Below are 25,697 nucleotides of genomic sequence, written 5' to 3' on the forward strand. Positions count from 1 at the left end.
ATCCTACAGTATAGTATGCCTTGCTAGGAAGGTACTTGTTTAACGAATTTAATAATTATAATATAGTTGCAAAAATATTATGAAATGTTTATTATTAACACATTTTGATAATCCAAAATTGAATTTTAAAAATTTAAACATATTATCCTTAAGTAAATTATATATTTGTAGCATTAAACAGACTTAGCAAAACTGTATGGAATTGGGAAAAAAATATCAATATATGAAAAGGGGCAGAAAAGCTTGGAAAGTTACAAATTCTTTAAGTTAAAAAGAAAATGTTTAGAAAAAAAAATATTTGTATCAAGCACTAATAACTTAAAATTATAGTCGACCTAAAATAAGATTACTGCTCAATGGTAATATATATATATATATTAGTTCGGTATTCAATAAACTGATAACTAATACGGCTGCACTTGAAAATATATTTATAGCATATACATCAATTTAAAATATAACGCTATGCATATTTAAAATATAAATTATAATGTAGTAAATATTATTAACTTGTACTTAAAATCGTGTATACTCGATATCTATTTATGTATTATTATTATTATTAACGTATTTATTTATTATAAATGACATTTATTATAGTTAGCTTAACTTTATAAAGCAAACACGATCCAAACTCGAGTTCATCCTGTGAATCATATTGTGTATTGTAAAAGTGTTTTCGTGTTTCAATAATATTTTTTTAATTAAAAAGAAAGTATAAGAAAATAAATAGAGGTAAAGTATACGTACTTCAACCAATCACCTTCCTGCAAATACATTTGGATGACGTCACCAGTGTTCATGCTGTTTGCAGTCGCCCAGGTTTTCTTATCACTCAAGCAGTCATCTCCTAGAGCACAATATACCTGAAAGAAAATCATAAGATATATGCTGCAATAAATTGTCTTTATTACACAAAATAATTCAACGTGCTTATGGTAAATATGAATATATGGTTTCATTAATTTGAAACATTTAGAGCAATAAAGCTTGTATGTCACACTTCATTGAGCATTTGAGCTCTTTCGAGATGAAAAAAAAAAGGTTCATTATTAAATTTGATTGACACTTTTTACATCTCTTCCCGTTGCTCCAAAAACGTGAAGCCTTCGACAGGATTCGACCCAATGCAGATAGTCTTTTGCGTGTCGTTGCAATCAAACACACACACACACACTTACAGTAATATAAATAGTATATGAGTGCACCTGACTAAAATCTTATTATCGAATTATATTATGAATAACAATGGGAAAATTGTTAAAATATAATAGTGTTTCATTGTTACTTTGTATTAATTTAAATTAAAACAATATTAATGGAATTTGTATAGTTTTCTTACATAGTAGGTGTTGAGCTAATATCTTGGTTTTGTAAGCATACATTACATTACATACGCACAAAAAGTAAAGGAATACAGTTGCTAATAAAGGCTGTAAACTGTATAAATTATAATAAGTCACTTAGATGTACTTACTAAACATTATTAAATTTTAACTAGTTTTTATGGGTTATTTACTATTAAACACAGCGCTCTCTGTTGGCATAATTGAATGAGTTATTCTCGTTCTGGTAGAGTTTGCGTTTTCTGAAATAGAACATTCGTTGCTTAAACATGTTTAAGGAGGTCAAATGTATTTTAATTATATATATATATATGTATGTTTCCTGTATTCTATGTGTGTTGATGTTGTTGGTGGACTGATAACATTAGCTCTTTTTATTACATTCTATACATGTTTCTACGCGAACTCTATACAAGTATTATTGTTTATTTATCATCGAAGACGTACAAGTTCTATAGCCTTTCCACTTTAGTAGTTTGCGTGTTGGATTTTGTTTCTCCGTGAAACAGCAACCAAAGGAGCAAGCTACGCTATATTTTATAATAGAACACATAGGATGACACAGAAATAGAATTTATGTATATTTATGTATATATCACTGTTTAACATATTTTTTATGCACAAAATTTCTCTCCAAAATCTCTGGCACTTGATACTTCCCATAGCTGTAGCATCGATTTTTTTGTGTGACAATACCTCGATTCGGGTGTATTCGTGCCATAAAAGCTTATCAAGTATGCATCACTATAACTTTTATTCCCTTTATCTGAAACCTGTTCTTAAACTCAAGTTTTTTCTTTACTTTGAATAATGTTTATCGTGAACTATATATTATTTTATACTGGAAATCTGGAAAAGATTTATGCCGTCCTAAATAGACAAATGAAGTGTTAAAATAAAATATATAATGTCGTGTTATTAATTCTTAACTAGAAATATTTATGAAAGACTTGAAATGAAATTGATAATAATTACAATTCACGTGCTTAATGTGATTCGTACCATGACAGTTGTCGTTCGTAAAAATTGGTGATATATATAGCCTAGACCACTATCATGTCTGTCGTATCCTAGTCGTCCTGAGAAGCCCTGATATTGGTTGACGATAAACAACGTTTTCACATGCAGATATAAAAATAATAATAATTAAAACTATGATTATCATGTAGAATGATTTCATATTAAAGTAATAAAGTATATATATACAAATACCCAAAATACCTGAATATTAGTTTCAAATATTTAATGAAAAGTTTTGTTATGTTCATAGCAAATGTCATAAGCCTAAGTACCAGTTCTCCAAAACTAAAAGACTTGCGGATCACAAGAGGCAAATTGTCTCCCATTTTATGAATTATCATTTCGTGATATATGAGGAGATGATCTATAGAGATTAGTTTAATGTAACAAATATTAACTAAACTCATTTCGTGATATATGAGGAGATGATCTATAGAGATTAGTTTAATGTAACAAATATTAACTAAAGTCATTTCGTATTATATGAGGAGATGATTTATAGAAATTAGTTTAATGTTACAAATATCAACTAAAGTCATTTCGTATTATATGAGGAGATGATTTATAGAGATTAGTTTAATGTAACAAATATCAACTAAAATCATTTCGTATTATATGAGGAGATGATTTATAGAAATTAGTTTAATGTAACAAATATTAACTAAAGTCAAATGTTCTTAAAATTGGTAAAATCAAGTGAGAAGTTGGATGGTGTAAAATGTTGAACTAACGATTCAAAATAAAGTGTATTGGTGTCATTTTTGTGTTTTTGTTGGTGTTAAGCATAAATCTACCCAATGGGATACCTGTGCTCTGCCCACTACGGATACCGAAGCCTGAACTTCAACTTCTTAAGCCTACAGACTTATCGCTCAGCCACTAGGGGGACATTTTTTGTGGTATTATGAGGTAAATTTTGTATCTTAATATTCATAGAAAGTACTGTATATAATATTGAGCTAAACTAATTCACTGGTAGTAACGAAAAGAGTTTCATCGTGATAGGTGACTAACTTTTCATAAGATTTCATGTTCATGTGGATCTCTTGACACAATTTTCAGTAATATGCTCGAGAAGATTACACTACGATTAGTTATAATTCAAAAGTTTTTTGTTTTTTTTAGTGTTACAACCTTTCTAACATTTTGTGTAAGCCTATCATTGTAAAAAAATACTGCTCTCTCTCTTTTTTTTATCTTTAATGAGATTTCGACGGTATATTTGCCTAGCAAGAGATCGAGATTACAGTGGATACACTTTCGTGGAAACATGTTATTTGTCAACCACTACACGCAATGCTGTAATAGAAAGAGGGAAGATTGGTTAAATGAAGATTCCAAACACACGGTAAGGTGAGATTTTCGAGGGACAAAAACTGAAGAGCGTGAGAAAATCTTTATCTGTAGGATTACGTAGTTTACCAGGTGCTCAGTTAGGTGAACATGCAGCCATTTCTGTCTACAGATATTTATACATATGTAAACATACCAACATTATTTCAGTCAAATGTTTTAAATCTTTCAAATAATTGTAGGCTTAAGTATAATATGAAAAATCTTAGCAGAACCATTTCTTGCAGGGAAAGTCATTTTTACCGAACTAAACGTAATATTGGAAATCAAGTACCTCGTTACTAAAATATTCTGAGTTTATAAAATAAAATTAAAAAAAAAGTCTTATTTTTGGTAAGAGCTGAAAGAAAACATGAAAGTAAGTGTAAGTGATATTGCGCGTTAAGAAAACTGACATTTAACAAGGTGTCGTAGTGCTTCTTCTTTATACTTGTTATAATGACATATTTTTCCTCTATCGTGGTTTGAAGCTAAATATCATAATAAAAGATGTGATGAAACTATGCACTCTGGTATATAAGAAATCAATATTCATAAACATGTTTATTCACTCTGAGTTAAAAAATTCATAACATAACTGGCCAAAAAATTATAATGTGGAAGGGCAGAATTGTGTATGAATGTAACTGAAGTATTTAGTCCCCAAAGTGCCTCCAATATATAAATGCATGTAAAGATAATTTGTATAACATTCTCTATTATCTAGTTACCTGGACTGATGAGATATAATTCACAAATGGTCGTGGTACGAGATATATTATTCAAAATGAATAAGTGCGTTTTATATTCCATTTTATCAACATACAGTGTGTTTGGTATTACATTTTACTAACACAGTGTGTTTGATATTCCATTTTACTAATATACAGTGTGTTTGATATTCCATTTTACCAACATACAGTGTGTTTGGTATTCCATTTTACTAGCATACAGTGTGTTTGGTATTCCATTTTACCAACATACAGTGTGTTTGGTATTCCACTTTACTAACATACAGTGTTTGGTATTCCATTTTACCAATATGAGCTGAAAAATAACTGGAGGACTAAGCCTACTTGAGAATCTAGATGTAGTCTCCAAAACAACTTTTCGCCATTAAAGAATACAAGTGGGTGTGCATAGATAAATTCAGTTGCTAATGCATTTAAATTTACATATTCCTTCTTACATAATCGCAAGAAGAACATTCATCGCTACATTTCACTTTCTTACGTCAAAATGTACTTTAGATGTTAACTTAAGACCGATCTAAGATTCTTGGTTTTTATTCTAAGTTGTACTTTAAGCTATATTATTCCTGCAAGTATAACTATTTCGAATCTATTTAAGTACCATGTGTTTTTATGTTACATAAAGCTTGCATTAGAATTTAGTGTTTGAAGTGCACATTCAACCATGTATACATGCGAAGTACATTTACACAAAATTACACTGGTTTGTAATTCACCCAAACACAAAACACACGCAACCTTAGAAACTCAAACATAAACTGTGTATTTTTTACACTCCTTGTTGTTCATGCTATAAACAAAAGTAGAATATGTACAAACTATACATTATGCTCATATGGCATATCCATCCTCGAAATTTAAAACATTACGAAAACACACACACACACGCTCTAAAGTGTGTCTATAAATGTGTTCTCTATTATCACCATTTATACGTTTTTCTCTAATGGGTATACTGTTACTCCATTATATATATATATATGTTTTCTAGTTTTATTATTTATTTGTTTTACCGTAAATTTAAACTTTAACATTTAGGTTATTTCTTTGTTATTGCCATTTAAATTATCGTTATCACATCTGGTAAATTGCCACATGTAATAAGCATGCCATTTTTAATCCTGTAGGTTTATAAACAGTATTTATTTAACATAAAAAATAAACAAGTTTTACAAAGTACAATTCCGTCTTATCTTAATTTGATACATAATGAGGTTTTATTCACTATAATTGAGAGTTAGCATGCTCGAACTGTGATTCCGAGGGTTCACAGTGCACATTCTGTTGACGCACAATTACGCTACACACTTTGAGTACGCTATAAAGGTGACGGTCAACTCCACTAGTCGGCCAGATAAATTTCAGAGTTGGGAGTAGATGCCGTAGGATAGCTACCTTCTTTATTTGTGAAACTAACGACACAGTAAAGAAGCAGCATTGAAGTCGAAGCAGATGCACGATGTATTTCTCTAGCTAGTCGAACCTAGCATGGCCAGGTGGTTTTGGCGCTAAACTCGCCATCTGCAAGTCGCGGGTTCAAATCCCCGTCTTACCAAACATTTTCGCCTTTTCAGCAGTGGGGGCGTTATTTTTTGAAGGTCAATCCCGCTATTCGTTGGTAAAAGAGTAGCCCAAGAGTTAGTGGTGCGTGGTGATGACTAGCTGCCTTCTTTCTAGTCTTTCACTGCTAAATTAGGGACGGCTAGCGCAAATAGCCATGTGCGAAATTCAAACCATTAAATCCTAGCGATTCTCAAATTAAAAAAGCCATTTCTGCAATGAAGAGTAAATATAAGAAGGATGGTAAAATGCTAAGTATGGAACCACCATAGTATAATCCCTATATATTTCTTCATGCTATATTTTCATTAACATTTAGTAGTTTTTGTTTTTTTTTACGTTTTTAAAGTTGTTTCGAGCTTCATTCGTCGAGATCAATCGAAATAACCCTAAATCACCGGTTTCCGGAATGACCCCTGTTGACCATCCAAGGCTCAGTACTAAAAGATGCTGGGCTGGCTCGTGTGGCAGGTGTTAATATTTCATTAAATTAAACTTAGTCAGATGTCACAGTACATAAGGGTTATGTGGAACTTTCGTTTTTCTGTGAGTAGGCAGTTAGAAGACTAATCCCAGTATATTATGATTTGATCATATCACTTCTATAAGTTTTAAACTAACTCACTTTTCCTCATTTAATATTACCTAAAGTACTTATGTTTTAATAAGTTGATATTTGCTAAGAGCTTTATGATTTCAGGTTTTAAGGCTTATATTACCCCATGAATATTCATCGTGTTTCTATTTTCTTAATTCTTCAACGCTTAAGTTTGTTTATTTTACAGCTGGGCCAGGCATGACCCACTGGTTATACGTGCCGAGCTAGTTGTCCAAGAGTTCGTGGTGTGCAGTTTGTTTGTTTGTAATTAAGCACAAAGTATCGAAACCCGGATTCTAGCGTTGTAAGTCCGCAGGCATACCGCAAAATCATGCCTTGAACCTTGAGGCCGTGGGTGCGTCATAAGAGTGACAGTGAAATCCCACTATTCGATTATGGTAGTCCAAGAGTTGGCGGTGGGTGCTGTTGACAGCTATCTTTCTTCTAGTCTTTGAATTCAAAATTAGGGACAGCTAGCGCAAATAGCTGTTGTGTAGCTTTGTGCGAATACCCGAAATAAATATACAAACAATACTTTGCATCTTGACACAGATACATGTATGTAATTTATTCTTCTAATGTGATTGGCTCTTTGCCCTGAAGGGATAAAAGTGATCTCCTTCGTTTATTATTGTGTGACAAAAAAAAACAGTTTCCAACTAATTGTTTAGAAATAGTTTTGTTATTTTATAACACTGTGCGATTAAGTATGAGTAATCAAATGTGCTATAAATATCATATTATTTTCTCGGTAGTTTTTCAGATGTTTTTTTCCTATGTTTTTAGATAGTTTTCTCTATTACTAGTATAACAGTGGCACAGCGATATGGCTGCGAACTTATAAAGCTAGAAACCTGGTTTCGATACACTTGGTGGGCAGAGCACAGATAACCCTTTATGTAGCTTTATAACAAGCAACAACAACAACAACAACTATTTTGTAGGTCGTTTTTTACCTTCTAAACATTAGTTACCTCTCAATTACATATGAAGGAAACGTTGTTGTTTTTTTGTCTATTCTTTCATATTCGTTTTTGTAATCATGCTGTGTGCGGCTTGTACTATCTTTAGGTGATATTATACGGAACAAAAGTTGTGTTCAATTGCATTTCATTTTCATGGCATAGTATGCATGTGCTTCTAAACCCACTCCTATAGACTTTGTGCTTTTATGTAAATATTCTCAAACTTGTTAAAATGGATTATAAATGATAACTACTAATCTCGTAAAAGCTACTATCCATTTTATATTTACTGTTTGTCTCACTTGTTTATCATTTAATGGTAAGTTGAGAAAGTAGTTCTGTTCGTACACCTATTACTCAACGCCTCCTATACTGACCCAATGGTAAACTAAGGTCGTTTTTAACGTTAACCCAGAGCATTTACAAAACTAATGAAAGATGTCCTAGCTTTTTCTTTTTTTTTATCTAAAGAGATTTTACTGGTGACGTTAAAGTTTACGGATGCCGTATAACAGTGTAAATTTCTTCCACCTTGACGTGTTTGTTCTTTGTAATCACTTACCCTACAATTTAAATAGTCAGAATGACGACATCTGATGTTGACTGAAAGTGCAACTTACAGATGCTCATGATGAAATTTCTGCAGCTGTGCGAGAACCTAACGTGTTGTCTCTGTCAAGACCACACCACGAGTACTGATAGAGGAGATGAGTGCTTCTCAACTGGGTGAATGGTTTACCCAGGGGTTTGGTTTATTTTATGTTGTATTCATTCTAGTTGTAGTTTGATGTATAGTTAGTCACAATAAAGAATTTTGCATCATTTTAATGTCGTAATTTTTCGCCTTTTTTCGAACTGATGTGACTGAACTGTTGTGAAAAATAAGGGTGAATGACATTGAAAAAGGTTAAGAAGCACTGGACAAGAGGAACAGCTAGATTGTTCCAAACTTTCTTTCGCATTGGAACAATGTAAGTGTAAAGAAAACGTTGTTTTACACACACACACACACACACACACATATACATATATATAACTAATTACCGAAGCAGTATTTTAAGACGGATAATCTTATTAATTACATAGCGTCACATGTTAATAAGGATTTTTTAAGGAAAATTTTATTTTTACCCGTACTGGAGCTACTGTCATAAAAAGGTGTTTTAATTTTGCAAAATAAGTTTGATAATATATTTTACAAGGATATGCAGCTAGGAAAACCATCTCGATATACTTATATATATATATGTATTAGTTTGCATATGGTAAATTCATAACAGTCTTCACTTTCTGATCAACGACATGGGTAATAAATTCAGCATTCTTATTTAAACTGCATAACAAGGACTTCATTTTGAGCATCAAAATTTTCATTGTGCTAGAATTCAGTGATTTGTTTTTGGTAATTAGAATGTTTGAATTCCAAATTCAAGATACCATTTTATATTTCTGAAAACAAGTTCTACTGATCTACAAACTAATTATATAACATTATTTTAAACTTACGACTCATCTCGTCCAAACACTGCTTTATATTTTAGTAAAATAGTTAAACCTGATCGAATATAATGATAGTTTTTCAGCAGAACATATATATATATATGTGATTTTTTTAATATGGCCTATAATTGTACAAGTACCCTTCGGCACAACATTTTATATCCCATTTTGTGTTATGTCATACGCAATACCCACTATATGGACATATGTTTAATCTAAATAAAGTCACGCGATGTTCTTCAGTTTAATCAACTAAACTACAAAGTATAATTGGTTGAATCTTTAATGCAGTTAGTTATATTGAAATTCGATAAAAAATTAATTATTAGTTTCGGGCAATAGTATTCTCTGAATAAGTTAACAGGACAATTTTACCATGTCACTTCCAGAAGACACATCAAAATCAAAAGATGCCAAGGAAGCAACGACACTTTCTTATATAGAATTTTTTCAATTTTCTTACGGTCTACAAAATTAATTTTCTTCGAGATAATTTGTTATAACATCAGTTTCTCCATTTGCAGGAAAGCAAGATTTGACAAGTTTTAAAATTCATTATAAAGATACATTTCCCCAAATACTTCGCAATAGAATCCAGCATGTTTTGGATAGGTATATATTATTCATCCTGCCAACATATTGACAGATTTAAAAATATAAATAATTAAAAAGCGTTTTATGCTATCTTTCACGCTGCTTGTTTTTCATGCTTTACAGAAAACAATGTTTTATACATTCGCTTCATGTCCAACAAACTTCTTTATGGAACTCTAGAAAAGTGCATAAGCAGTTTCTCACACCGTGAGATTGTTTTAAATATTTAATTAACAAGTTATTGAGACATTATTTTAAAGATTTAATTAACAAGTTATTGTGACATTGTTTTAAAGATTTAATTAGCAAGTTATTGAGACATTATTTTAAAGATTTAATTAACAAGTTATTGTGACATTGTTTTAAATATTTAATTAGCAAGTTATTGTAACATTGTTTGAAATATTTAATTAGCAAGTTATTGTGACATTATTTTAAAGATTTAGTTAACAAGTTATTGTGACATTGTTTTAAAGATTTAATTAACAAGTTATTGAGACATTGTTTTAAAGATTTAGTTAACAAGTTATTGAGACATTGTTTTAAAGATTTAATTAACAAGTTATTGAGACATTGCTTTAAAGATTTAATTAACAAGTTATTGTGACATTGTTTTAAAGAATTAATTAACAAGTTATTGAGACATTGTTTTAAAGATTTAATTAACAAGTTATTTTGACATTGTTTTGAAGATTGAATTAACAAGTTATTGAGACATTGTTTTAAATATTTAACGAACAAGTTATTGAGACATTGTTTTAAATATTTAATTAACAAGTTAATGTGGCATTGTTCTAAAGATTTAATTAATAAGCTATTTTGACATTGTTTTAAAGATTTAATTAACAAGTTATTGAGACATTGTTTTAAAGATTTAATTAACAAGTTATTGTAACATTGTTTTAAAGATTTAATTAACAAGTTATTGTAACATTGTTTTAAAGATTTAATTAACAAGTTATTAAGACATTGTTTCAAATATTTAATTAACAGGTTATTGTGACATTGTTTTAAAGATTTAATTAACAAGTTATTAAGACATTGTTTCAAAGATTTAATTAACAGGTTATTGTGACATTGTTTTAAAGATTTAATTAACAAGTTATTTTATTAAAAAAAAATTGTCGAATAGTTTTCATTTCAGCTTCAAGTTTAAACTAATAAAGTCATCAAAAATAGATTTTCTTCTTACTTTCCAATCTTAAAAACGTGGAAAGTAATACAAATCGGCTCAACTGTAAGCTGGAGAGTTTATAAGGCTAAAGTTGAGAATTCGATCCACGAGGTGGGAACTTCACAGATAATCCACAGAGTATTTTTCACTTAACAACAAACAAACGAAAGTAAACATAACTGCATTTCCAGTAGATAATTTCAAATTTCCCACAGAAACATATAAAAATGTTTTAAAGCAGAATATCTCTAAAATTTGGAGCACATGATTCATGTTTTAAATAACTAATACGAGTAGCCAATAATTTAGTCTGAACATTAATACTCCACATATGAAGACTTACGCTGAATGAAGTATGTTAATATCTCTAAAACAAATAACTTACTTATTTTTTAACAGATTTATAAAAGTTCACCAAAGAAACGCCTAAAGATGAAAATGAAATACAGAAACTCTACAGACGAACAGTTATACTCGTTGGTTTAGTTAATACTCCAACAATTTATTGTCCAAACACATTGTGGTTAACTGACAGTTTACTGTCAAATAATACTAAAAACAAAGTGAACATTAAAAAGGGAAGGATCACAGTCCTTTCATCACTTGTTAGGTTTAACGGAAACATAGTTTTGTGTATTAGTAAACCAGATACCACAAACTACCTCAACATTTTAATACGACCCTAGAAACTATAGCAAGATATATTACAAACCATCCTATATTTCTTATGGACATTAACACTGTAATAAATCTAAGAAAAATAGCTCCACTGTATCTGTTGCCAAATTCGATGAACTCCTCGGGAATTTAGACATGAATATAACAAATAAAAAAACGTACTAAGGACCATTATTTTCTTCAGCATAACACCAGATAATTCATATGTGACATATTTTTAAACCCAGTATCTCTTTAATATTCTATTGAAAGTTTACAGACTTTTGCCTTTATAAATTACAAAACAACGTAGCATGCAATATGCTGGAAACACGCGGAATTTTATTAGAAAATATTTTACGTTCCTACCTAGTTCGCTGTAATTTTCAACATTTATCACAAAATAAACGACTTATGAACACACATTCCTCCATAATACTGTTTTTTCACAACGTTTCTGTGTAGTTTTAGTGAACTTACCTCATACATTTTGTATGAATTTAAGTAAAATTAGTCTTTTCTCCTCTTTTTTGTCAGTAGGTTTAGAAATATTATTTGTCATTTATCGTATGAGATTGAAATTCCACTTTAATTTTGCTTATAAATCTAAGTTTTCCTCTAACAATTTCATGTTTTCTTCTTTTTCAAAGTATGGTACGCCTGGAACGTAAACTATCCAACAGTCTACCATGCTGAGTTGATCTGTAAACATCCACCATACTTTCCGAAGGCGCGGCTCTGACCTGACAGACAACAGATAGACCCTAATTTCGGGAGTTACACCCTAATAAATAAAAGACCAACAGACAGAACCGCGCCCACAGTGGCACTCGTTGATGATCAGACTTTACCAGCCATTTATTTTAATAATATTACTTTGTTAGATCGAATATTATGCAGGAATCTAATAGGATACTAGTTTCACTGGATGCACAAAAGTTTTTATTAATTAAAATTGTTTAAAGTTGTTAAAATGAACTATCCTGTTTTGTTTTTTTTTCCAATAAAAACGTACTCTTTAAAGATGTAGGTATCGTATGCTGTAACAAACTCTGCAGCAAGTTATTAATTACGATCTTTCTATCATTGCTAATTACAATCGTTTAACGATATTAAGAAACTTTACTTGATTGGTTCCACGTATAATTGTGTTTATGATACATAAAATCAATTGGGGCAGCTTACTCATATGGTAGTGTATATGAACTTGAACGTTTGATGGCTAAATATTTAGTAAACTGATCTGACGATGTCCGTGTATGCAAATATTGAACAAGTGTTAAAGTAAGATTGCTTAGTGACATCCAAATATATTGAGTTAACTCCTTTCTTGAAATCTAAGTAAAATCTACATTTGCAATCAGGATCAGTTTTTACAGCTTAATTAGTTTCGAACTTAACATATGTGCTCTATTGTTTCTTTCTTAGGTCATTCATCCAGCAAAGTTTAATAATATCTAAAATACGAAGAAAAATGGCAACTTTTCGTCCGTCATAAGTTAATGTAAAAAACTGGCTAAACCAATTTCGATGAAATTTGGTAGAGAAATGCAAGTGGATTTCACAAATATTGAATGTACATTTGTAAGCAATCGGAGGAATGATTCAGATTTGACAGTTATTTCCATTTTACTGTCGTAATACCGTGAATGAGGAGAGCCTTGCAGTGCGAGGATGTCTGTAGTAAAATACGTGAAGCCGAGACTAAACGAAAAAAGTACCTGATGATGACAAAACCTTGTCGAAACGTTGTACATTTGCTGTTATGTAAAACTTACATTAAAGTTTTTCTTCATTACCCATTCAAGCCGCCTCCAACCATTATTAAAAAAGTGACGTGTAATGCCGTGCGTAGTACGGATGCTTTTGCATTAGATGAACTGTTCGTATGCTATAGCTCAAAATAATGAAAGTGATGGTCCACGACTCCATTTATATGATTATTTTTTAAGCTCAGTATTGTTTGTAATTAGTTGTTAGTATTACAAAAACACAGCAAAGAGACTGCTTTAATCCTTAAGCAGTAAAAATATTGATAAATTAAATTCTATGCTATAACTTTAAAAACAGGAACTTTTTGGTTTGCATTTTGACTAATGACTTTTAACATATTGTAACAAATGTAGTAAATGTATATGCATATTATTATATACATATATAAATATATTATATATATACACGCAATGTGAACAATACTAGCAAGACAGAAACACTTATGTCATGTGTATCATGGTAAGTCTAGGGACTTAGAACACTAAAATCCGGGTTTTGATTCCTCGTTGTGGCCAGAACACAGATAGCAGCCATTGTGTAGCTTTGCTCTAAAAAACAAAACAAAACTTATATTATATCAGGTTACATGAACTGAAACATTCTCTCGAACATTATATATACGGTGTTTTTAGTTGTACTTTACTCACCATTATAATCGTATATTTATATAGAATTTGGAGAATATGTAGCATTGATGCTACTCACATATTCTTTTAAATTATTCATCCAATAAAATGTTTGAGATATCATAAATAAATTTGAAGCACATCTATCATTCGATTTGCCACTTGTCAGCTTTATACCCATTAGGTTTGTTAGAATGGTGAATTTCTCATATAGCGTTTAACATAATTTTCCATAGCTGTACCACTTATCCTCAAATTAGGAACATTTGTCCTCACCCAAAAGCATGGAAAAAAGGAAATGACAGTGACTATAGTCATCAATCCAGTTGAGCATCTTGAAGATAATTTTTAACATCCAAGGCAAATAGGCTACAATGGAAGTAAATTATATTTTGATATCTTGTGATGTCCAGTCTATTCCAATATTAGGCTATCATTGAGGTGAAAAGTGATCCAACTCAGTATGAGTTTTTGTTTTTTGTTTTTTAAAGTGGCCACCCAGGATATCAGACTAAAAATTAATTTTCTTCACAAAATAAATACTTATTGTATTAGTAAGGTACCTCGAATATTAAACATTTAATGTGAATTTATCAAAATTGCTTAAGCTATCTAATATTCCCCTCCCCCATTAAGCTGCCTTCTATTTGTCTCTGCCTTTCTTTAAATAATGTGATTCGAAAACAACGCGAAAGACTTCACCTCAAATTTGGGCATGGTTGTCTTGGGCTTCTACGTCACAAGTGATAATTAGTAGTCCTTATGAATAAAATCTTATTCAAATGTTGATCCACTGGTGACGCGGCAGTTGGAACGTGTGGATTTACGCACAATAAGTTAGCTGTCATGCTTATTGTTCGTTAATCAGATATTCTCGTGGAATGTGTGTTATTGATATATTTTGTCCTGGTATGGTTAATTATAAACTATTGAACATGAAACATGTGTACTCTCTCTCTTTAAAAAATCGATTTCTTGAAAATCAATTATCTTGCAAAAAGAAATTATTGTATTCTTTTAAACTCCCATTTCTCGTCACATCTATAAGAAACTGACAGAAGCACTTCTGTTCGTGTGGAGAAGATATTAAACGGATTATGTATGAAATATTTTCTCTAATGTTTTACAGCGAATAAAAACTGTTTTATCCTTTTAGCAACACAGAGTTTTTATTGGACACCTTTGTATGACATATTTCGTTTGCACTCATCTACCTTATACTGCCTTTCAACACTAAGAACAAAGTAATTTATCAATTGAACTTTAAAATTATTATTGCTAGAAAATAGAGTGCACTATTTTTATATAATTAGTAATCCACCGGTGGTTCATTAGTAATCTTAAGCTAATAATGCTAAAATTTGAGACTGGATCCTTGCCGTGGGTACCATGCATTGTGTACTTTTACTTTTAAATAAACAAAATTAATGAATAAAAATAGCTTGAAGCTCAACAAAATGCATATGTTTGCTCAGAACTTAACCTAAACATTTTTACTATAGGCTAGTGACAGCATTTTGAAATCCTGAAATTTCAAACCGAAACAGTTCGGTTTTCAAGCAGTAGGGCTTCTGAACTACTTTTATTTCAGTGTTTATTGATGTTACATTGTTCTTAACAGGGAACAGAGCTTCCAAACCTTTCCTTTTAATACATTGCACATCATAACTTACGAGCAACAGAGCCTCTGGCCTCCCTTTTATCATGAATGATAAAACAGTTCATAAATAACAAAGTTGCCAGACTTATTGTGAATGTTACAATATAATTTGCCTGCAAGACATTGTTGGCCTCTTCTGTCTCATAACCGTACAACGTGGTAAAAAAAATTATTTCTTCCTATCTCTCATGCCTGAGGAAAGCTGTTTTTTGGAAAAATCATATACCGCAGACCTACGAAAGACAGTAGAGAGACACCTATTCGAGAAATATTTTACTAATTCCTAAGGAAAGTATACTGTACCGTTTTCTCAGGTAAATACCATATGTACCGCTATCTAGTAAATTAGGAGAACAACTGTCTAAGATATCGTCTGATAAACTTAAAAATATACTTCTGTTAGTCATGATTTTTGCGAATGGGTTCTCCTACCTTAATATGGTAAATTATATATATCTATACATTTTTATGTGCGGCCCAGCATCACCAGGTGGTTAGGGCGCTCGACTCGCAATGTGAGGGTTGTGGATTCGAATCCCCGTCCCACAAACATGCTCGCCCCTTCAGCCGCGGAGGCGTTATAATGTGACGGTCAATCCCACTAATCATTGGTAAAAGAGTAGCCCAAGAGTTGGCGGTGGGTGGTGAGGACTAGCTGCCTTCCCTCTAGTCTTACACTGCTAAATTAGGGACGGCTAGCGCAGATAGCCCTCGTGTAGCATTGCGCGAAATGCAAACAAACCAAACATTTTAATGCTTATTTTACAGTCTACCTCACTAGACATTGAGATAAGTTGTCGGATAAGTGGCTAGAGGGCACTTGATTTATTTATTATTATTTATAACTTCCCCTATTTTTATTAATTAATGCGCACCACTGACAATACACAAACACTAATAAGTGTGTGTATTCAGTATCTTCGTAAGGAACTAATGACTTATGCTTCCTAAGAAATTATCAGTATTCAGTTTTTATTAATAGTTAGTTTCATTTCCTTTATTGATAGTAGTATCTAATATCAGTCCGGATATCTGTAATTGATGTTGGTGTTTATTATTAAACGCAAAGCTATACAAAGGGCTATCTGTGCTCTGACCACCACGGGTATCGAAACTAGTTTCTAGTGGTATAAGTCCGCAGACTGTGCCACTGGGGGGGGGGGATCTGTATGTTAATGTACGACATGATATACTTCTAGTCACTTTGTTAAAGAAGATTGACTCATTTAATTTATATTTTATTACTTTTAGCTCTGATTTATTTCTTAGCTTACTTTTGACCAGAAGTATTAAATAATGTTATTACTACATATTTATACGAATATATATATATATACATGGTGATCTAACTAGACATACCTCGCATATTTTTTTATAATATATATATATATATAAGATAACCATATTAGATTAAACTAATACGTTCATTGACGGTCGTTTCTTTGAAAAAAATCCACTGGATATTTTGTATCGAATCCTATTAAACTCTCCAGTTTGAGATCTTCTATCTGCATACCTTTGTGAAAACACAAACATAAGCCAGCATGCAGAGTATAGCGCCTCCTCCCCCATTTGATTAGTGGTTGTTCATCTTTTCAGTGTGCTTCTTCTATGGATTATACCCAGACCTAAATATATTTACAGATGGATTTGCTGGATATTTAGTAATTCTATAGTTTGGAAATCTAATATAACTAATGGGTAACTTAATATCAAAATTAAACTGAATTAGGCATGACCGTAACAATTACAGACACAGAACAGTCTTGATGCTTCTAACATCTTTAAAACGTATAGAAGCATACTAAACGTACCTAGGTTTAACTCCACATGCCTACATTGTACGAGATTATATTATATTAAATTTTGGTAACTAGAATATTGAGAAATGAAACTTGCATTCAATATGTCCTTTAACCTTACTTGAGCTTTTTATGGGTATTGTTACGTCAGTTTCATCTGTTTTCATAGAAAATGCTCTCTTTATTAGTATACACTTCTGCACTATTTCATACATCTTCCTCAGAATGTCTAATCGATTATCACTGTATGTTTTTTTTTTTACTGTACATGTTTTAACAGGCCATGCTTGCTTCCATTAAGGGAAATTGAAGTAATTAACTACGATAGTGGGACGATAAGTCCTTTTGTCATGGGACAAGATTGATAACGTTAGAACTAACTGTTTAATGATTGCGTAGCCTAGAGGAACGAGTAGCATGGTAGCTTGTATTAGGCATTACCATAATATGAACACACCCGTTAGCACTAATCACGAGGGAAATAGTAATGTTCATTTCGACGGTCGATCCGAGCCGTGTTTCAACTGATTTGGAAATTTCGGTTGTTTGTGTGTTTTAACTGATGAATGTTATGCATAACAGTACATGTGTGTATGCTGGGATGTACGTAACCAGACTTTCATCTATAATGTCTATTTACTGAATAATTAAACAGAGTAGTTCCAATCTATACACTTTCCTGATATCCAGCAAGCAGCATTCCCACTGATTCTACAATTATTGATTGATTATATTAGTTATAGTTTTTTTTATATTTATATATTCTAACACTATATTATGGAAGAATTTGGTTAATAGGCCGTAATCCACACATGTTTCATAAATCCGGAAAGTCAGTTTTACACCAACTTTAGAAACTTTGATTAAGTATTTTAATTAATTTTTATTATTATCTTAGCATTGAAATTTAAATTTTATGGGGAAAAATGTTTGCTTTTTGTGATTGCATTTTGCCAATACCATAAGTTTCGTATGCAACAAAACTTTGTGAAATCTTAATTATTTTAATAGTAAGTACAAACTGATATTTTTAAAAGTGGTATTGTTAATTTTTTAAATTTAAATATAAAAGAGGTCATAGTGCTGTGAATACGTTTCTTAACATTAAATACTTGGTTTTGTTTTAGTTTATTTTCATGAGAAGAGAGAAAGTTGTGTGTGAGAATACTACTTGTCCAATACGGTTTTCACATGTGTGTATAACAATACTTTTTAATGACTTGTGAGAATGATATCTGTTTTCATCTACGAACCGAAGAAAACCTAAAACAGTCACACATACACCCCAATAAAAATCAGGAAATAACACTGTTGCGGCACTGTAACAAAAGTCTGAAAACAGAACAACACTATTTCGTACATGGCAAGAAAATCTCAAAACAACACTATCGCGTTACACCAATGAAAAATCTAAAAACAACAATTTCACCCATGTCCCAAGGAAAAGCGAAAAATAACAATGTCACACATACAACAAGGGGCATCTAATAATAAAACTGTCACACATTCACTAGAGATATCCAAAACAAAAACAACACTGTCACATATACGCCGTGGAATGTCTAAAAACAACACTTTCACACAAACACCAGAAAATGTCTAAAAACAACACTATCACACGTACACTAGGGAATATATATAAAGAACAATGTCACACTTACACCAGGGAATATACAAAAATGAAACTATCACACATACGCATGGGAATATACAAAAATAACACTGTCACACACACACACACACACAACTACAGAAGAATAAATGAAAAGAAAACGTTATCGCACATACGTTGAAGAAAATCTGAAAACAACATAAGGTAAACACGTAAGGTAAAATGGTGGATATTCCTACAGTTAAGTTAGTATCAGAAAAATTGAAAATTTTCCTTTTGAACTCTCAGTCATTATTAACTTATATTGTGTATAAGTCCGCGAATTATAGCAATTTTCAGCTCTGGTATTGAGCGAAAGATTTTGTCGGCAGCAGCGTGCGTAAAACAAAGTGTGCGGCTGAAATTCTATTATTTCCTTCTCACTGAAATACTCTATTAGTGCAGTGAGGAAAGATTTGTTAAAAGTTATCGTCAGTCTTATTGTGACGTAATTCACACAAAAAAATCAAAAATACAAATGCAGCTTACCTTTTAAATACTTATATAAAAAAACGTCTGTGACTCGTGTTGAAGGAATTTTTATTCTTCCACTGAGTACTAAAATGTTTGATCACTTGACAACTGTTTTCAAATATTATTTCTATGGAAACGAATGAAGTTCATGTTCTTAAATAGAGTTGGTAATTTCAAAGGTTAGAGTTCCATTTCTGTCCTTAAGGCTGTGTCGTAGAGCTCTGTTTTATGTCTATTGATAGCAGAAAAGAGACATTTAAATTAAGTAACGCGATATAAAATGAATTTAACTGCGTCTGTATTTTCTTAAGGCTAATAAAACAGTGCAAAAGGCTCGCAGTAAATACCAAACACAAGATAAATCTTGTATAGTTATTACAGAGAATCGTCTGTATATCTAATGAATATTTGTTTAATATTTAAAGTTTCAAGTTATCTTAAACCTAAGATAGCGTGAAGTTAATTTATCGATACTTACACTCGGGTTAATTCGGCTTTTATTTTAATATACATATATATAAATATATATATATATATTCTGTTGCGCTATTATTTTCACAATACTTTTCAGAAAAATTATAGAAGTGTCACAAAACTTGACGGAAACTTTGTCCTTTAATTATTTCAGAACAAAATGATTTTGAGGTTAAAGTCAATACAATTGTTACGTGTGCAATTATCATTTCGACCAAAAATTTCGAACCTTTTCTCCAACACCACGTGAGCACAAATCAAAAATCGAAATCCCAGACAAGGCAAGGCTTGTCTACTTGGAAGAATAAAAGGCGTTTGTGCATTTGCGTACCCAATCAGTGCACGTAATGACTTAATGCCGAGGACAAAGAATAACAGAGAATAGGTGTGTAGATGTGTGATTGTCAAATATCAGGCATTTTTGTATAGTTCATATACCAAGATTAATAAAATTAGGAAATAGTTCGCAAATCAAGAAGTGCTTTGTTGGCAGTACAGCCACAGAGAATTTACTCAACAAAAGGGTAGATGTGTGACAATCACCACAATAATCAAGAAGTGCTTTGTTGGCAGTACAGCCACAGAGACTTTACTCAACAAAAGGGTAGATGTGTAATAATCACCATAATAATCAAAAAGTGCTTTGTTGGCAGTACAGTCACAGCGACATTACTCAACAAAAGGGTAGATGTGTAATAATCACCATAATAATCAAAAAGTGCTTTGTTGGTAGTACAGCCACAGAGACACCTTCTTGATTATTATGGTGATTATTACACATCTACCCTTTTGTTGAGTAAACATGAAAGAACAAACGGTTGAGAAATAATAAAAATATACAATAAAGTAAGATGAAAAATGTTTCTTAAACGTCAGCAGATAGAGAATGATTTATTTAGAAGGAAAGACTCAGCGTGAAAACGTTGATGACTGTTAAAGTTGCCTAGAAAACATAAAAGATGCTACACAGAAACACATTTAGGAGAGAAAGTATGAGGTTATTATAACGTAACTCACTCAGGAGGGAAAGTAGGTGTTTAACATAAAGTAACTCACTCAGGAAGAAAAGTAGGTGGTTATCAACTACCAACTTACCAAATCCGAGATAGAAAGTAATCTTTAAATATAAAAAAGTAAAGAGAGAAAAGGTGTTTTTGTTTGGTAACAAACCGAAAAAAAGAAAGAAAGAAAGCAGAAAGTGGTTACCATAGTAACAAACGTAAGGGACAGAAAGTGAATTTGTTACACACAACCATACACAAAAGAAAATGGAAAGGACGCATTTAGATATTAACACAAAAGAGTGAAAGGTGATTTGTTTTTTATACATCGAACGAGAACGGAAAAGAGAACATGAATAATTGTTATGTAATATAACTAAGATAGTTTAAGACAGAAACAAGGTTGTGTTTTTAAACCACCTTTGACAGTGCTAGATCCAGAATTTTATCCAGAAGGGTTTGATAAGGTTGACTTTAGCATACCCGGAGAATTGCGCGCCACAATTTCTGAAGGAGCTGAATCCCAATTTGAAAACACATTTCACGCAAAAAGAATCCCTAGAAGGCGATATGATGCATAAAGTTTTACTTAATTCAAGTTCCTAAAATATTTATTATTTATGAACTATTGAAAAATGACTTGAATCACGAAATAAAACACAACCTCCCCTATCTCTTCTAAGCATACAAAGCGAAATATAGATACGTACCCCTCTACCAGCACCACCTCTTCATACGCACACAACAAGATACACTATATAAGGATTACCCAAGGTTCTTCACACCCAACCAATTACAATTCGTTATACTGTAATTCGAAATTCCAGCAACATATGGTCTGATGTGATTTCCCTAAAATGTACATAGATATTTTAAAGCGCACAATCAAAATATTAATAAATGGTGCCATTTTTTTTACTGGTTTTAACCCTTACTTTTATAAAATCATACGACGCAATGAGTTCTCTAGATGGGGGACTCAATGAACCCTTCGAACCGTATCTGCGTCTCTAATTGCTTGATAAAGCCCATGAACAGAAATGCCCACTAAAGAAAATTGGGAGTCACCTTTGACCAACGCCATGATAATTGTCTGTAGTGACCATTATCTATCACATTATTGTATAAAGCTGCTCAGAAGATTATTAGTAAAAGTGAGAAGTTCTCAAATTATATGTTTTCCCTATATTTGATCATATTCATTCTGATTTCAGTACCCAGTTGTCTTCGTCACAATCATTTATACGACAGTACCACATTTTTCTTCTTTCGCCTTCATGCTAGTTTTTGCTACTTTATAGTTTTGTGAAATAAATATCGTTTTTGATTCGTGAAAACAGAAAACCTAATTTTGGAGCAGCTACACTTCCTTTGTATCTTTGGTTGATAAAGTAGGAACCATCAGAAGCTATTATCCACCTATGTAATTTTCCATCGACCAGATATGATCGTTATCGAATTATTTATGTCAAGAAAACGTCATAAACTTATTGAAGGCAGGCATCTTATAGTAAAACATGCAGTGATACTTCCCAAGTTGATGGTCAAAACGTGAAGTTGGTAATTAAAATCCTGCATGCTATTTACTATAATGGGCAATCTCGTATTTAATGACACGATGAAATTAGCCAGCACTACTAGCATAGCACATTGTTGTAAAACAATGTAGTAGCTGTGTCTTTTGGGGTGAGGCACTACCACACGTAAAATTTCTGTTCTCGTGTCCCTAATCTAAACACTTAAAACAACTGCTTTTTTATCATTAATTTTTTTTTAATTTAATAATTTATGATCGTGTAATAAAGCATCAATTAAATGCTACTAAAGCTTCAATCATGACTTAGTATTTCTGCATAAGGAAACAGTAAGTGCGTACAAACAAAGAATACTGGGTGTGCCAGAATGGCCGTTGCCATGCCAACACTAGAGCTTTGTTAGGCAAGCGTTGCCTAACGAGGAAATGAGAAATGACTCTTCACAGACAAGAATTTGCAGAGCGTGGCGTATGTTGATTTCAGTGGGTTAAAATATAACCATGCACAGTGTATGTGTGGCTCGCATTTCAAAAAAGGTCACCAATCGCCACTGCAATGTGGCAGCAGTAACAACAGCTCGTCTTTTTTTTACTGCTGATTTTTTTCTCATCTGCATGGCATCTACATATGCACTTTGTTGAGTTATCACAGTAGAATACAAAGCTACTCAGTTTGTACGGCTTTGGTTCCTACACTGTTAGTTGACAAATTTTAACTTGAACCTCGAACAGAAGAGTTATGCAGAATAACCTTGACTTACTCACTTAGTGGTCACCGAGATCCATGCGAAGCACGAACCTCTTGTGTAAACACTTTAAAAAATTACTGAGTTTGCCATTACACAATACAGTAAAACAAAATTTAGTACTTTTTAAGTTTTCGTTTTGGTTTCTTAGTTTAGATTTTATACAACGTCTATTGAGTTGTCAGTGAACTAAGGCAAAGACATGTACCGCACCGATAGAAGAAAGTAGAATTACAAGCAGTGTTTTCTGTACGAGGGCCATTTGTCATTCTGCAGACAGTTCAGGCCTGTTTTCATTTACGTTACATTACCGATTCTTAGTTTAACACAATCTTACCGAAACGTGTTTATCATTTAAAGCTATCAATAAGACCTCTCTAGACAGCAAAAAGATAAGATATATAAGATCTTAGCGTATCGAAGCCACTTTGAAGCAGCTTAATATGGTTTCCAGTCACGTGCGGTTGAAATGTACATCTTGAAACGGGCACGAGATCTTCTTAATAGCATTGATTAGTAACATATCAAACAACTACATCCTTCACACTAACTGGATGTTTGAAGCACCACGGAACTTTTCACATTAATACACATTTGTGTATTAATTTGATGGTTGCACACCAGTGGAGTAAATTCCACTCGCATACGCCAGACAGCAACAGACAAACGTTAATTTTCTTTCTTGGTGGCCTGGCTTGACCAGGTAGTTAGGGCGTTGATTACTCTTTTACCAACGAATAGTGGAATTGACCGTCACATTATAACACCCCCACAGCTGAAAGAGCGAGCACTCTGGTGGGACGGGTATTTGAATCTACGACCCGCAGATTGAGAGTCGAAAGAATTGGCGGTGGGTGGTAATGACTAGCTGCTTTCCCAATGATAGTTCTTGTGTATATTCGCGCGAAATTCTAAACAAACCAATTTTTCTTGGTACAACCTCAGAGTCGTTTGCCCTCGGGTTTCTCTTCAGTGAGTAGTTCAGTGTATACTTTATGATAAGCAAAGGATCTGACACCTGCAAGTAAATAAAACAAACTCGCTAGTGCTTCCAGTCTTTCAGTAGTGAATGACTGGCACTTTCATCTTACACAATCTGAGACAAATGTCATTAGATCTGTGTCAAATATGTCACCTGAAGTAATATTCTTCGACATCTAGATTTATGAGCGATATTTTTTTTCTCCATAAAATAAAGTTACTTTACGTACAACTGTATTTCAAGGCTCTTTACCAAGGGCAATAAATGTTGCTAATTCTACATGATGCGTTCACTGTATAGCCTTGGATATATTTTATATACAGGGTGTCCAAGAATTTTGGAAACACCTTTGAAAAATCACAACGAAAAAAACCGTTTAATGTAGAGACACACGGTTAGTTGCACGTGCAAGAATAATGTTTGAAGTTTTTTTACAGTATCAAGATATGTTATTAACTTGTTATTCCAGCAGGACAGGGTACCTCCTCACGGAAGCTTCAGCGTCCGTAACAAACTTGATGAAACATTTCCCAGTCACTTAAGGATTGTTTTTTTTTATGAGGCTTTATACAGGAGGACATTGTTTAAGCTAGTAAGACTGCGAGAAAGATCTTCAGAAAAGTCACTCCTGCAATGTTGCAAAACGCTTGGTAAGAGAATGGCTACAGAGTGGACATTTTACGTATAACGCATTGTGCACATGTTGGACCATGGTAACCGTATGCTTTCAAAGAAACTTTAAACATTATTCTCACACGTACAACAGACCGCGTGTCTCTATGTTAAAGTATTTTTCTAATATGCTTTTTCAAAAGTGTTTCTAAAATTATTAAACATCGTTCGTCTAAAATAATACAAGTTTTATAGATTTGTTCAAACTTGAATAGATACCAGGCGTGATTCTTTTGTAACAATGTCTATATGTTTAAGTACTGGGAAAAAAATTCCTCGAGTTACCACTGACATACTGGACTATGCCAAAGTTTATAAACCTGATCAGATAAGTGAGATTTTGAGATAGATCTTGTTTGAAAAAAGGACAAACACTCTAATTTGTAAACAAAAAACATCAGATTACAAATTGACAAAGAAATGTGAGGCATGTATAGAAAATCGAGGTTTTATTTCAAGTTGGCAGTTTGATTTTAAACTTAAACTAACTGGTAGTTTCAGAAAAAGTTATTTATCTAATTGTTTAGAAACATTATGCAATGTTCAAATAATAAATTAACTTAACAGTTGATACTTCCCTAACACATTTTAACAAGTAGCCCACCCGGCTGATTTATTCTCTATCACAGGTAGCAAAACCAAAGTAATTAAAATTTATATGTCTGTTATTTACTGAGTGTCGAAAACTACGTTGTAACTTAACCAATCACAAACGAGGATGCAATCTTTTTTTTAAATGAAAAACTCGAACAACTTATATATATAAAAGTAAAACATTTATTAAATGAAATAGTCTACATTCTT

The 25,697-nt window shown here is 32.2% G+C and overlaps 1 protein-coding gene across 4 annotated transcripts in view; it reads right to left on the reverse strand.

The window, feature by feature from the left end:
- LOC106460073 overlaps nucleotides 1–25,697 on the reverse strand; it is an 86,257-nt gene that overhangs the window by 30,470 nt on the left and 30,090 nt on the right. For all 4 annotated transcript variants that reach the window (XM_022387042.1, XM_022387033.1, XM_022387036.1 and 1 more), the window contains one exon: nucleotides 751–866. In XM_022387042.1, coding sequence (XP_022242750.1) covers nucleotides 751–866 — 116 coding nt within the window. The remainder of the gene's footprint in view (nucleotides 1–750; nucleotides 867–25,697) is intronic.

This window comes from Limulus polyphemus, unplaced genomic scaffold (genome assembly GCF_000517525.1).
Source record: "Limulus polyphemus unplaced genomic scaffold, Limulus_polyphemus-2.1.2 Scaffold32, whole genome shotgun sequence".
In the NCBI taxonomy this organism is placed as follows: Eukaryota; Metazoa; Arthropoda; class Merostomata; order Xiphosura; family Limulidae; genus Limulus; species Limulus polyphemus.